General features: G+C 44.9%; 1 protein-coding gene and 1 long non-coding RNA gene across 2 annotated transcripts in view; one reads left to right on the forward strand and one right to left on the reverse strand.

Moving 5' to 3' along the window:
• The window catches only part of LOC310830275, a 274,706-nt gene extending 263,928 nt beyond the window's left edge, over nucleotides 1-10,778 (reverse strand). The window contains exon 1 of the long non-coding RNA XR_014557522.1: nucleotides 10,649-10,778. This is a non-coding gene — a long non-coding RNA (uncharacterized lncRNA). The remainder of the gene's footprint in view (nucleotides 1-10,648) is intronic.
• The window catches only part of TRPM4 (transient receptor potential cation channel subfamily M member 4), a 50,886-nt gene continuing 39,857 nt past the window's right edge, over nucleotides 4,393-15,421 (forward strand). The window contains exons 1-4 of the mRNA XM_083709094.1: nucleotides 4,393-4,561; nucleotides 4,671-4,738; nucleotides 11,497-11,674; nucleotides 12,106-12,286. Of these exons, the coding sequence (XP_083565220.1) occupies nucleotides 4,535-4,561; nucleotides 4,671-4,738; nucleotides 11,497-11,674; nucleotides 12,106-12,286 (454 nt within the window). The 5' untranslated portion in view covers nucleotides 4,393-4,534. The remainder of the gene's footprint in view (nucleotides 4,562-4,670; nucleotides 4,739-11,496; nucleotides 11,675-12,105; nucleotides 12,287-15,421) is intronic.

The raw sequence follows: 15,421 nt of genomic DNA on the forward strand, positions 1-15,421 counted from the left end.
TACTCCTCCCTGTACAGTGGTACCTCGGTTACAGATAGGTAGCCGTGTTGGTCTGCCATAGTCAAAACAAAACAAAATTCCTTCCAGTAGCACCTTAAAGACCAACGTATCTGAAGAAGTGTGCATGCACACAAAAGCTCATACCAAGAACTAACTTAGTGGTACCTCGGGTTACATACGTTTCAGGTTACAGACTCCGCTAACCCAGAAACAGTACCTCGGGTTAAGAACTTTGCTTCAGGATGAGAACAGAAATCGCGCGGCGGCAGCGGGAGGCCCCATTAACTAAAGTGGTACCTCAGGTTAAGAACAATTTCAGGTTAAGAACGGACCTCTAGGACTAATTAAGTATGTAACCTGAGGTACCACTGTATAGGATTGAACTGTGAGTCTTCTTTTCAAAAGAGGAGCGTTATTGCTGGTTTTTGAAAGAAGCTCATGGAAACATGAGAACATGTTTCCACACAGCAGAAGGAAACAACCATTTAACTGAAACGAATTGATCCCATGAATTTTAAAGGTACCTCAGCACTGGCTGCTGCCTTGCCTCAGTGGTTTGTCGCTCTTGAAAACAGTAAAGGCGGAAATGTACTCTGCCCAGAACACTTTACTATACCGATACAACGCCTTTGAATTTGGGAGGCGGCATGCAAGTCAATGACTCGGTTAATCTTTTAAAGGCCTTTTGCCTGAGCAAAAGCAGGTCCTTGATGCATCAGGCAGATTAAAAAACAACGAGGCATTTTTAAAAAGGAAGAGACATGCTCCTTTCTCTCTTCACACAGGAAGCATTGTCTCACCTACAAGGATGGCTTTTTTAAAAATGCACATGCATATTTATGCAGGTTTAATAGATCAATCAACTAAAACTTGTATGATTCATACACTAAGACCCAGTCCACGCATGTAACGGGTAGGGAAAGGGACTGCACCATTTCAGACTTGCAGGCAAAAGTTACGGGGTTTTTTAATGTCCCCCCCTGGAAGCGCTCCCTGCAAGTAGAAAATGAGCCCATCAAGGAGAATGGTTCTCCTCCAGCCTTCTCTACATTTTTATTTAAGCTTCTAATGTAGGGGAAGCATTAAAAAATGCAGTTTGCCAACCTGCAATCTGATGCGGCACAGTCTAGTTCGCCTCAATCCCACGTCATTCTGCAAGCAGGCATTGACTTGGCTGTGCAGATTTCTTTAGCTGTGCTCTGAAGTTTAATTGATCAGCCTTTTTGAGTGGGCAATGTTATATACTGAAGTTCTCACCCTGGGCCAGCAGGGGGATACTGTAGATAGTTTTTACTCAGGTCCACATATGCAAATAAGGGATCGAAAGTGACGTTCAGTGATTGGATAGTTACAGAAAGTTGTTACAGTTACGTTGTACTGGAGCTCTATATAAGCAGGCTGACTGAACCCTTCAGTTCAGTTCAGTTCTGTTCTGGCCTGTGAATAAACAAGAGCTGTTTGAAGAATCGCTGTGTCATCTGATATGTTCACCCACAACTTAACAGGCAACATGCTGAAAGGATATTTGTGACCAAGTCAATGTATGTTCTTAGCAGCCTCTCTGGTAATTTACATCCAGGTCTGGTTTCCATTTGCTTTTTTTGTAGGGGGGGGGGAGAGAGTTGTATTTGAGCCCAACTACTTTGAGACACAAGGAAGCTTCTTTTAAACTAAGCATCTACCAGCCTGGCTTTATCTCCTGGAGGAGACTGGTATTTTTTAAAATTACTTCTTACAATTATTAGTGATGTCGCCAGACCTCAAAATTAGGAGGCCCATATGTCAATCTATCAGGTTCACAAATGCCCAAATGTTTGCTGGGCCTAGTTTTCTATCTAACAAATGTTATTGTTTTTGCACTTCAAACCAAGATTTATTATGAGTTAAGCAGGAGACTATGACCCTGTGTGGTGCGTTTTCACAAGTGGAGGCACTGAACCTGCAGGGCAGCAAATCAGACCATAGCTGTCAACCTTCCCTTTCTTGGGTGGGAAATTCCCTTATTTCAGGGCCGTTTCCCGCTGCTATCCTGGATTTTTAGATATCCTGTAGACTGTCTCCAGGACAGGTGAGGCTGCTGATCCTTTATTTTCAAATCCAAAAGTTGACAGCTATGAATCAGACCGGAAGGAGAGCTGCAATATTGGGCCTACCTTCTAGGAAGATGCAACAGCTGGTCAGGTAACTCTGGGTCTTTTTGTGTGGTTTTCTTGCTCTGCCCTTCCTTCCTTCCTTCCTTCCTTCCTTCCTTCCTTCCTTCCTTCCTTCCCCCCCCTGACAGCCATGGATCTCTCTGGACCAATCAAACCAGACTCACATCAGTTTGTGGCTGTGTGTACCCAACTCATCCAAGGCCCAAAGCCTTCCAAATGTGCTCAGTTTGGCTCGGGGCTTGTTTGAATCTTTACTTCTCACCTTCTACCTTCTCTTTGCTTCTTTGAATGACTTGAAACGTGTGAGAAGGTAAAGTGAAGGTGGAAGAAGTTATAGGGCTGCCATACATGCGGAATTTCCCAGACAATGCCAGGATTTGGCTGCCGAAAGGCTGGACAGAGTCACTATGTGTTCTGCAAGCAATCAAATCCTCTAAATGCTCCTTGGCTTCCCCTTCTAAAAACAGTCCATTTTAGAGCCAATTACCTGTCAAATCTCCAGCTAGGCTCACTTAGATTCGCTTTTACTGGGCAATATAGCAGTGAACTGTAAGAAGACCCTGGGCAATATAGCAGTGAACTGTAAGGGAGACGCAGATATCTAAATAGAGACCATTATTTGTGTAGCGACACCCGTTTTGCTTGTGTTTATTTTTTATTCAAATTTGTCATGGCCAATGGCTAGTACAATAAAGTTTTTTGGATTGGCTGCCAAGAGTCACGTCCAGTAATATCCAAGGCAACACGATGACCAAGTACAACAATGCGGTCAATATAAACTCTTTATATAATCTATACAGAACACTGAACAGTATGAAATATATGAATTATGCACTCTCTGCAAAACAAAAATTTTCAGAGATTTATAAGATTTCTGATAATTACTGCTAATTGTTTGCAACACACGGGTTTAATTGTTTCGTTAAGAGTCACGTCCAGGCAGAATTTTCGTCAGCTGATTTAAATGTCCGGCAACCCATTGTGGAAGTTGGGTTTTATGCTGAAAATGTTTAAAAATGGCTCAACAACTTTTTTTGGGGGGGGGAGAGATTATGCAAAAAAAGCTCATTTTGGGGGTGGGACTCAACAACTTTGGCCCCTAAAAAGTGGGGGGGGGGGAAGCTCAACAACCTTTGATTTCTACTTCCTGAAATATGGCAACCATGACCCGGAAGCTGTACACTGGCTTCCTTGGCCACTAAAGCGAGATGAGCACCGCAACCCCAGAGTCGTCCGTGACTGTCCCTGTACCTTTTAAGTTATGAGCAGAGTGGAAAAGGCAATAGGCACATAGCTGATGACAGAGGATTGTGAAAGAAGGTGAGACAAGGGACTTCTTTACACCATCTGCATAGCTTTCCCCAAAGAATCCCGGTAACTGTAGTTTGTTAAGTGTGCTGGGAATTGTAGCTCTCATTCCCAGGATTATTTGGGAAAAGTCATGTGCTTCAAATGTATGGCGTGGTTGTGAATACAGTGCAAAAGGAAAAAGGACTGGGGAGGGAAGAGGAAAGCGAGCTGTTCCTTATTTAGCCAATGGATGGGGCCAGCCTCGTCTTTACCATGCCATTACAGTGGTACCTTGGGTTAAGTACTTAATTCGTTCTGGATGTCCGTTCTTAACCTGAAACTGTTCTTAACCTGAAGCACCACTTTAGCTAATGGGGCCTCCCACTGCTGCCACGCCAATGGGAGCCCGATTTCTGTTCTCATCCTGAAGCAAAGTTCTTAACCTGAAGCACTATTTCGGGTTAGCAGAGTGTGTAACCTGAAACGTATGTAACCTGAAGTGTATGTAACCCGAGGTACCACTGTATATTCTTCCTAGTGGGAAGAGGTGTACCCTCCCAGCGGCCAGAGGCTTTGAGATATATTCAAAGAATTAGAAACTTGGCCACTTCTCAACACAACACTCCTCATCCAATTAAAGCAAATTGTGGGGTTTGGTGGTGGAAAAGTAGGAAAGTGAACATCAAACTCACACATAATTATTTATCTCCATTTCTCAAAACTTGGCTGAATGAGTTGAACCGAACATGCCCGGCGGGAGGGGAGGTGTGATTGTGACGAAAACAAAGAGGACTAAAGGAGTGGCTTTCCCTGGAATCACACACACGCACCCCAATAATTCAAGCATTGCTGTGAAAGTAACTGTGATCAAAATCTGCCCCGGTGAACTCTATACTTCTCTCTGAAGCGTTTTTCCGGTCAGGCAAGTTCCAAGGTAGGGTGGGGTTCTGCCGCCGCCTGTGGGTGGGATCTGAAGCTGTCTCTACCTTGCTCGGTCTTACAATTACTCATTCCGGGTGAGACACCAGAGAAAGTGCCTGGAGAAACGCCGGCTGCAATCTGGCAGCTGCTGTGCTCCGTTCTTCCGCTCCATGGCCAATTCTATCAAGAAAGACCAGGTACAGATCCCTCTTCAGACCGTGCCGGTTTTGTGGGCGATCCAAATCATGGGCCTGGGCTGTAGGTTTTCCAGGAGTGTTGTGTCCATAACTCCCGATTTCTCCATAGGCATGGATCCCCAAACTCTTCAAGAAGAAAGTCTGCACCACGTTTATCGAGCAACCGGGGGAACTTGGGTGAGTGAAGCCTGGTTTTATCGCCCTCGTCAAGATTCAGAATAGGCAACAGTGTGAAACCCCAACTTCCAGCTCCTAGGGTTTGTGTTATCATAACCCCCCCTTTTCCTGTGCCTCTGCTATAGGTGGGAGAGGGATCTGATTCTGTTCTCTTTTAAATGGCAAACTTAGCTGGTTTGCACTTCTGAAACAATATAAAAACAGCAGCACAGCTGTCCTTCAGAATATTCACTTCTCCGAATTTTGCAATGCAGTTTTCTGGCATGTACAAATAAGTGTGTGTGTGTGTGTGTGTGTACACACACACACTAACAGGTGAATGCCTATGTTAGTGAAAATGACATACTAAAAAATTAGGAGGAACTGCTTTGCAAAAATGAATACTTAGGGGAAATTGCATGGAAGCATGTGTAGCTTGGGAGAAAATTGCACTAAAATTCTGATGAATTGAACATTTGCTCTAAAATGCCGATAAGGACTTTTAAAAACTGATGTGGAAACTTTTAAAAACTTCTTTCCCCCACAAACTGATCTGCAAACCTAAGACTGGAAAGATGAGAAACTGAAACAAACATATTTACCTACTTCTTGGTCACTTCTATATTGCACTCCTAGCTTATTTTCTGCTTCCTCCCAGCACTGCCAGATATTAGCTGCATCTCTGTGATTCTTCCTGTTCGCATCCTGTTCCCAATCCGTTGCGTTTTCTGCCTAACACCTCTCAGCATCAGCTTCCTCCAGTGGTTTCTCTGTGTTAGGATGACCGCTTACACATCGCCAAACAACAACAACCAGAGAGGAAATGTATCTTAAGAGGACCCAAATCTGCATTAAATTGGCACATAATTTGTGTATGACGTTTTTTTAAGTTTAGATGCAAATTTAGAAATAATTGCTACACTTTAAATACAAATGCAGGGCATTTTGTGGGATGGGGAAGGGGAATGGGGCCAGGTGACCTGAGTGCTTGCTTGCTGCACTATCTAGATCAGCCTTTCTCAACCTGTGGGTCCCCAGATGTTGTTGGACTACAACTCCCATCATCCCTGAGCTCTGGCCTTGCTAGCTAGGGGTGATGGGAGTTGTAGTTCAACAACATCTGGGGACCCACAGGTTGAGAAAGGCTGATCTAGGTGCTGCTAAGTACTGTATTTTTCGCTTTATAAGACGCACCAGACCACAAGATGCATCTAGTTTTTGGAGGAGGAAAACAAGAAAAAAAGTATTCTGAATCTCAGAAGCCAGAACAGCAAGAGGGATCACTGTGCAGTGAAAGCAGCAATCCCTCTTGCTGTTCTGGCTTCTGTGATAGCTGCGCAGCTCCATAAGACGCACACACATTTCCCCATATTTTTTAGGAGGGGAAAAGTGAATCTTATAGAGCAAATAATATGGTAATGATGGTTAGCTTCAAGGCCCTTGCTGTCCCTTTGTATAGTTCTTTGTTTTTAATTCAGACTTGGATCAGGTAGCCTTTCCAAGAGAGGACTGCTTTTTGTAAAGTGGGACACATGGCAACCCCACTGTATACATATGTGTGTGTATACGTATGTTGTTGTTGTTTAGTCGTTTAGTCGTGTCCGACTCTTCGTGACCCCATGGACCAGTGTATACGTATGCATACACCAATTTCCGTCATCTCTCCCCTTTACACACACACACACACATTTTACAAACGAAAACTGGGAAACTCATCTCTGCTTGCAACGCTGCAACTCTCATTCCAAGGAACTGTGGCTGTGCTGCACACCGTTACCACACACAGCCTGTTAACAGCTTGCTTAAAAATGTAGCCTCCTCTGCAATCATGCTGGTATTGATTCCTGAAGAAGGGCGTGTGTTAGTAAACGGATTAGTAGACTCCTTGGTGCCACCAGAGCAGGACTTTGGAGCAGGAGGCCAGGAGGTGATATTACCTTCGAAAGGTTGTGATGAGTGCCTAGAGTCACACCCACATTGCACATTTAAAGCATTCTTAATGTCATTTTAGCTGTCATGGCTTTCATGCACAGCTGTCTAATAATAATAATAATAATGGGAAATGCAGTTTGTTAAGCATGCTGGGAATCGTAGTTCCGTGTAATTTTTTGTTGGCATCTTTCTGTCTTGAGAGAGCGACGCGGGTGGTGCTGTGGGTTAAACCACAGAGCCTAGGACTTGCCGATCAGAAGGTCGGCAGTTCGAATCCCCACGATGGGGTGCGCTCCCGTTGTTTGGTCCCAGCTCCTGCCAACCTAGCAGTTCGAAAGCACCTCAAAGTGCAAGTAGATAAATAGGCACCGCTTCAGCGGGAAGGTAAACGGCATTTCCGTGTGCTGCTCTGGTTCACCAGAAGCGGCTTAGTCATGCTGGCCACATGACCCGGAAGCTGTACGCCGGCTCCCTCGGCCAATAAAGCAAGATGAGCACCGCAACCCCAGAGTTGGCCACGACTGGACCTAATGGTCAGGGGTCCCTTTACCTTTTAACTATCTGTCTCGAGAGATAATGGAGTCAGCCTCCGGGGGTGAAGTCAAACAGCTGCATGAGCAGGACCCAAGTGACCTCCCTGGGACGTGTGTATGGAGGTCCTGGGCTGCCCAGACGACAAGACCCCCCTCTCAGCCTCGCTGATGTGGTCCAAAGGAAAGCAGCGCAATACGTTTGGCACCAGCTTAGTTGCAGACGTTGCGCGAAGGAGGCGTACAAGGTGCCACCCAACCATCTTAGGGACTCCACTTTAGATTTGGGTAGGGTTTACTACTTAGCCTTTTCTTCTTCAAACGATTATTCTGCAAGGAAGTGAAGGTTTAGGATCAGAGTATTCCTTCTCCTCGATGGGGTACCTTCCTAGGTGGACGAGCTCCATCTGCCCCTCACTTCCCTCTGCAGCATGTCTCCTAATAACCCTCAGCATACTACAGTTCCCAGGATTCTTGGCAGAGGGAGCCATGGCTGTTAAAGTGGGCATCAGAGCGCTTTAAATATATGCTGCAGACGTGACCTAAGACTATTAAGTCCACAGTAAGGAAAGTGAATAAATTTGATTATAATTGGAATATTGTTGTTTAATAATGATATTGGAAAGCTGTTACATTCAGATACAAGGAAACTCAGAAAGGAGGGACTGGAGGAAGTCAATTAATATGTTCATAAGGTTGGGTTTTAAAAACAATTAAGTTCGTTTTTATTGTTTGTTTGTTTGCTTGCTTTTTCTTTGATGTTGTTTCCTGTGTTTGTTCTGGTTTGCACTTCGGTTGTGCAATGTTTGTTGCAATATTTGTTATAATTGTGGAAAATTTAATAAAAATTATTGAGGGGGGGGGAAGACTACAGTGGTACCTCAGGTTAAGTACTTTATTTGTTTGGGAGGTCCGTACTTAATGTGAAACTGTTCTTAACCTGAAGCACCACTTTAGCTAATGGGGCCTCCTGCTGCTGCCGCGCCACCAGAGCCCGATTTCTGTTCTCATCCTGAAGCAAAGTTCTTAACCTGAAGCACTATTTCTGGGTTAGCAGAGTCTGTAACCTGAAGCATATGTAACCTGAAGCGTATGTAACCTGAGGTACCACTGTCTTAAGTCCAGAGTCTAAAATGACCGACTTGCACTAGTGGTGCAAGTAATTTGATCGCAAGAGTTTCCTTTTTTCATAAGTTATGTTGTTGGCTCTGTTTGTGTCCACTGCAGAACTGTATCGACTCAAAACACATTTTTCTATGTTCGGTGTCTCAGTGCACTATGAGCTGGCTTGAGGCGAATTGGTGCAGGTGAGCACCGTGCATTTAAGCTAGGAAATACCTAATTTGCCTAGGCACACAGCCTAGGTCTGATACTATTTGCACTCAAAAGCATTAAACAAGCAAACTTCTCCTACAATGAAGTTATAGGTAACAGTTCAATGTGATTCTCGCCAATGGGTGAGAATGAAAGGCTGCACATGACTGGAGAACTTAAGTGTTCGTGTACATGAAAATGCACGTGTGCGCGAAAGACAAGATATATCAGGTCCCCACACAAGGTACCTAAGTCCCCCAGGGCATTTCCTTGGTAATGGATGAGAGCCAATAAACTGAAGCTCAAGCCAGATAAGGCAGGAGACACTGTTGGTGGGTGGTTCACTAGATCAGATGAATAGGAAGGTTGCCTGGTATTGATGGGCTTGCTTTCCCTCTGAAGGAGCAGGTATGCAGCTTGGAGCACTTCTGAATCCATTGCTGCCCAGAAGGCCTTGGTCATGGGTAGGCAAACTAAGGCCCGGGGGCCGCATCCGGCCCAATCGCCTTTTAAATCCAGCCTGTGGACGGTCAGGGAATCAGCATGTTTTTACATGAGTAGACTGTGCCCTTTTATTTAAAATGCATCTCTGGATTATTTGTGGGACCTGCCTGGTGTTTTTACATGAGTAGAATCATAGAATCAGAATGTGCCCTTTTATTTAAAACACATCTCTGGGTTATTTATTTAAAACACATCTCTGGGTTATTTGTGGGGCCTGCCTGGTGTGTTTACATGAGTAGAATGTGTCCTTTTATTTAAAATGCATCTCTGGGTTACAGTGGTGCCCCGCAAGACAAACGCCTCGCAAGACAGAAAACCGGCTAGACGAAAGGGTTTTCCGTTTTGGAGGTGCTTTGCAAAACGAATTTCCTATGGGCTTGCTTCGCAAGACAAAAATGTCTTGCGAGTTCCTGTGGGTTTTTTTTCCCTTTCCCCCCCCTTTGATTGTGAAGCTGAGGCTCCAGTACTTTGGCCACCTCATGAGAAGAGAAGACTCCCTGGAGAAGACCCTGATGTTGGGAAAGATGGAGGGCACAAGGAGAAGGGGGCGACGAGATGGTTGGATAGTGTTTTCGAGGTTACCAGCATGAGTCTGACCAAACTGCGGGAGGCAGTGGAGGACAGGAGTGCCTGGCGTTCTCCGGTCCATGGGGTCACGAAGAGTCGGACACGACTAAACGACTAAACAACAACAACAACAAGCCACTTATCAGCTGATCCGCTAAGCCGCTTATCAGCTGATCCGCTAAGCCGCTAATAGCGCTAATCCGCTAAGCCATCAATGGGCTTGCTTCGCAAGACGAAAAAACCGCAAGACAAAGAGACTCGCGGAACGGATTCTTTTCGGCTTGCGAGGCACCACTGTATTTGTGGGGCATAGGGAATTCGTTTATTTATTTATTTTTTCAAAATATAGTCCGGCCCCCCACAAGGTCTGAGTGACATTGGACCCGCCCCCTGCTGAAAAAGTTTGCTGACGCCTGGCCTTGGTGGTGGGAGGTGCCTTTCATCAGCTTTGGCTAGTGGTCCAGCTGCACCCCTATCTGGACTAGAATAGCCTGACTTCTGTCATCTATGCTCTTATATCCTCTAGGCCAAATTACTGCACCACATTATACGTGGGGCTGCCTCTGAAGACAGCGTGGAAACTAAAGTTGACAGAATACAGTGGTACCTTGGTTCTTGAATGGCTTGGCTCCCAAACAAATTGGCTCCCAAATGCCGCAAACTCGAAAGTGAGTGTTCTGGTTTGCAAACGCCATTCGGAAGCCAAACATCAGAAGCGGCTTCTGGTTGAGTGCAGGAAGCTCCTGCAGCCAATCAGAAGCTGTGCCTTGGTTTTCGAACCGTTTCGGGAGTCGAACGGACTCCCGGAACGGATTAAGTTCGAGAACCAAAGTATAGTACCACTGTATACAGTACAACTTGTAGACTTAACATATAGAAAAAGGGAACAAGAAGGGCATATGTTTAAAAAAGATTGGATAACATTTATTGAGTATATGGGAAAGCTTTAAGATAAATTCAGCTTTAAGATAAATTCAGCAGTGTAAATAAATTTTGATGGATGCAATAATGAATACAGTGGTACCTCGGGTTAAGTACTTAATTCGTTCCGGAGGTCCGTTCTTAACCTGAAACTGTTCTGAACCTGAAGCACCACTTTAGCTAACGGGGCCTCCTGCTGCCGCTGTGCCACCAGAGCACGATTTCTGTTCTCATCCTGAAGCAAAGTTCTTAACCTGAGGTACTATTTCTGGGTTAGCGGAGTCTGTAACCTGAAGTGTCTGTAACCTGAAGCGTATGTTACCCGAGGTACCACTGAACTGAATGGTATAGTTTTTGTAAAATATGCAGGGATTTATGATATGTAAAATGAACAATGGAAAGAGAAAAGAGGAAGTCATTGATACAGTATCTTAAGAACTTCATCTGGAGCAGAATTCAGAGGCGACCTGAGAGCAGGGCCTTTTCTGCAATGGCTTCCCGCTTACGGAATACTCTCCTCAGGGAGGCTCACCTGGCTCCTTTTCTTACATAATCTTAGGCGCCAGGCAAAAACATTCCTCTTCCCCCCAGGCCTTAGGCTAATTAAACAATCGACGGCCTGTAACTGGGAGGGTATTGTTTTTGTTTGTTACTATGGTACGTGTTTTTGTGTTTTGATTTTGTAAACTGCCCCGTGGACCTCAGATTTTGTACAAAACTTGGAAAAGTGTGAATTTTGAAGGATGGCTGTTGTTGTTTTTTTAGTTCTCTTAGTGTTTCGGAAACTGCAAATTCGATAGATTTGCATTTAAAAGCAAACGGAGTTGCTCCACCATCCCTAACTCCACGCGTACATTTTTTTATAGATATATACTTTTTTCTCAGCTGCCGGGGCCCTTCTTGACCCAAGGTGTGGACCCAAAGGAGAACAGTCTTTTGTCTATGCCCCCCCAAAAAACTTAGGGGTAAACTCTTTTTCAGATCTCTCCTCTGTGCTTTCCCGTTCCGTAGGGGTCCTTGTTTGTGCCAGTGCGGCAGCCCTCGCAGCAAGCACATCGCTGTAGCCACGGAAGACGCCTTTGGAGCAGCCATTGTCAGCAAATGGGACTCGGCCCAGCACACAACAGAGGGTCCTACCGATGCCTATGGCGAGGTGAAGTTTGTGGGCACCGGCCGCAGACCCAGCAAGGTAAGGTTTTTCCTGGAAGGGGATAGATTGTGGAGGTGGCAGAGTTATGAGCGAAGATAACAACAACAACAACAACAACAACAACAACAACAGTAATAATAATAATAATATATTTATACCCCGCCCATTTGGCTGGGTTTCCCCAGCCACTCTGGGCGGCTTCCAACAATAGTCTATTAAACATTAAAAGCTTACCTAAACAGGGTTGCCTGTCTAAAAGTCTGGTAGTTGTTTTTCTCTTTGACATCTGGTGGGAGGGTGTTCCACAGGGCGGGTGCCACTACCGAGAAGGCCCTCTGCTTGATTCCCAGTAACTTGGCTTCTAGCAGCAAGGGAACCGCCAGAAGGCCCTCGGAGCTGGATCTCAGTGTCTGGGCAGAACGATGGGGGTGGAGATCTTGAGGCTGACATTCTCACTCTTCCCACTGCAGTTCATTCGCCTGTCTGACACGTCTGACCCCGCTGCTGCTTATGGCCTGGTAATGCACCACTGGAAAATCCCGCGCCCCAACCTGGTGGTATCAGTGGTAGGGGGCGAAGGCGAGGTACGGGTGAGGGCCTGGCTTAAGGATGTGCTGAGAAAAGGGCTCGTCAAAGCCGCCCAGAGCACAGGTAAGGACCACCCTGTGGCCTGTTTTCATTCCACACCTTTGCGCTTTCATCGCTGATGTTTCAGACTCATGTGATCAAAACACTGCACTGGGGCCAGTGTGATTCCTGGTCCTGCTGATACTCTGTACCATGAGAAGGCAAACTAAGGCCCGGGGGCCGGATCTGGCCCAATCCCCTTCTAAATCCGGCCAGCGGATGGACCAGGAATCAGCTTGTTTTTACATGAATAGAATGTTTCTTTTTATTTAAAATGCATCTCTGGGTTCTTTGTGGGGCCTGCCTGGTGTATTTACATGAGCAGAATGTGTGCTTTTATTTAAAATGGGTTATTTGTGGGGCATAGGAATTCGTTCGCACCCCCCCTAAAAAATATAGTCTGTCCCCCCACAAGGTCTGAGGGACAGTGGACCAGCCGCCTGCTGAAAAAGTTTGCTGACCCCTGCTGTGTATTTATAAAACTGTGTTTTTATAAAACTAAAAAAATGTTAAAGGAATTTTCGACGTTGGTAAAGAAACAGCAATTTGGATGCGCTATAAACACGCAACACCAGATGGCGCCAGAGGGCAGGAAATTTTAAAACACACTTTTCCATAGGGATTTCTTTCTTTTGTGATAACAATCCAGTGCGGGAATGCAGGGGTACGCATACCCCTAAACATTTTTGTTGACATTCTTTCTGCCAAGAAGCAAAGCTGCTTTCAGCTGCAGGAGCAAGCTTCTTAGGATCCAGTATGCTCGTCTATGCCATTTCTGTTGCCTCCTCCAGCAGTAACAACAAAGGCGGGGGGGGAGCGCAGCCCGGGCTTCCTTGCCGCTACGGGAACCAATCACAAAGCAGAGCCTTCCTAGCCGCACGCCGCTAGCTCCTGCCCCCTTCCCTCAAGGCCCGTTCATGCTTGGAAAACTCTGTGGGGCTGTCCTGGAAGCACCGTGTAGCTGCATCTATAGACGTATTTTTAAAAGATAGCTTGAAAGATGCAGTGCCAGTTTCCCGCATAGTTTTCCCCTCCCGCGCACACAACAAAACGTCGTAGCAAAAGGCAAGGTGCTTGTGCTGTTTTTGCACGTGGGTCTTTAATAAGAGTTTTGACAGCTGCGGCCCTGCGTGCCTTATATGTGAGCTGTTTGCTGCGTATATGCATGTCCTTTGTACTTTTGTCCATTTGCTGTATTTATTTTTCCCAATTTGAACTATAAAATGGTGATTTTCTTGCGAGTACCCCTAAACATTTTTTTTATTTTTATTTTTTTTAAGCACTGTAACAATCTAATTTCTGACTATCTATAGCGGGTCCCCCCCGTCCCCCGTCCCCCCGTGTCTAGATCCAGCCTAGATCAGGCTGCAAAGCTTACTTTTTATATAAAGTAATTGTTTGGGAGGCGCAAAAAGAAAGGGAGAGTTACTTATTGTGCTGGTGGGTTTTAGGGTGTGGGGATGCATACTCTCCAGCCGTTCCTGTTCTCCCGGGATATTCCCAGAATTACAGAATTACACCCTGGCTTCTGATTTGATCCCAGAATGTCCTGGGGATGATCTGGAGCTTGCAGAGGTGTCACTCTTTTGTGCAAAACAGCTGACTTTTGCAGCACCAGAAAACACACGTCCTAATTTTCATCAAGGGAATGTTGGGTGGTATGGATATATGATTTCCAGGGTAATATATATATATATATATATATATAGTTTTTTAACCTACCATTTTCAACAGTAATTAAACATACGTTTACATTTACAGATAGGTAGCTGTGTTGGTCTACCATAGTCAAAACAAAACAAAATCCTTCCAGTAGCACCTAAAAGACCAACTAAGTTAGTTCTTTGTATGAGCTTTCGTGTGCATGCACACTTCTTCAGATACTTTTACATCTTACTCAATTTTTTTGACTTCCATCAGTCCTGTCTGAAAATTCTCCAATCTAATCTCTTAGTATCCATTTCTTACTTTCCCTATTACAGTGGTACCTCGAGTTACATACTCTTCAGGTTACACACTCCGCTAACCTAGAAATAGTGCTTCAGGTTAAGAACTTTGCTTCAGGAGAAGAACAGAAATTGGGCTCTGGCGGCACGGCGCAGCAGGAGGCCCCATCATTAGCTAAAGTGGTGCTTCAGGTTAAGAACAGTTTCAGGTTAAGAACGGACCTCCAGAACGAATTAAGTACTTAACCCGAGGTACTACTGTACATTTAAAACTCATGACCAGTATCTCTATCTTTATCTACTTTGTAACACTTCATATATTTCTCCTTACAAAACTTCTTGTAGTCCTACTAGCGTAATTTGTTGGTTACAATTGCTCTTCAAATAATTCATATACTTTTCCCAATCTTCTGTAAATCTCTGGTCCCGCAGGTTTCGAATCCTTCCCGTCATTTTGTCCAATTCTGCATAGTCCATTAATTTCGTCTGCCATTCTTCTTTTGTCAGAATTTCTTCTTGCTTCCATTTCTGGGCTAACAATACTCTTGCTGAGGGTAAAATGATATTATCAACTTTTGTAGAAAGGCATCTTTGGATGTTTGCTGCAGCATCTTATTGTGGGCTGCTCTTAGAATCATAGAATCTTAGAGCTGGAAGGAACCCAAGGGTCGTCTGCAATGCCCTCCTACTCAGTGTTTTTTGTACGGCACAGTAGTTGTAGTAGTAGTAGTAGTAGTAGTAGTAGTAGTAGTAGTAGTAGTAGTTGTAGTAATTTATTATTTATACCCCATCCATCTGGCTGGATTTCCCCAGCCGCTCTGACCCTCTCCCAACAGAACATTAAAAACATGATAAAACATCAAGCATTAAATAATTCCCTAAACAGGGCTGCCTTCAGATGTCTTCTAAAAGTCAGAGAGTTGTTTATTTCCTTGACATCTGAAGGGAAGGCATTCCACAGGGTGTAGAGCCACTACCAAGAAGGCCCTCTGTCTGGTTTCCCTGTAATCTCACTTCTCACAGTGAGGGAACCACTAGAAGGCCCTCGGAGCTGTAAACAACAACAATAACCTCACTCAGCAAAACAACTAAAACAATGAAACAACTATTACAGCAATAAACATATAAAACAGCAGAGGTGGCAGTAAATGCATACATAAGCCTCCGAAGGGCAGAATGACAGTTGATGCTTGAAAAAGCCTGGACAAATACA

The sequence above is a fragment of the Podarcis gaigeae genome (assembly GCF_964106915.1).
Source record: "Podarcis gaigeae genome assembly, chromosome: 13".
NCBI classification, from domain to species: Eukaryota; Metazoa; Chordata; class Lepidosauria; order Squamata; family Lacertidae; genus Podarcis; species Podarcis gaigeae.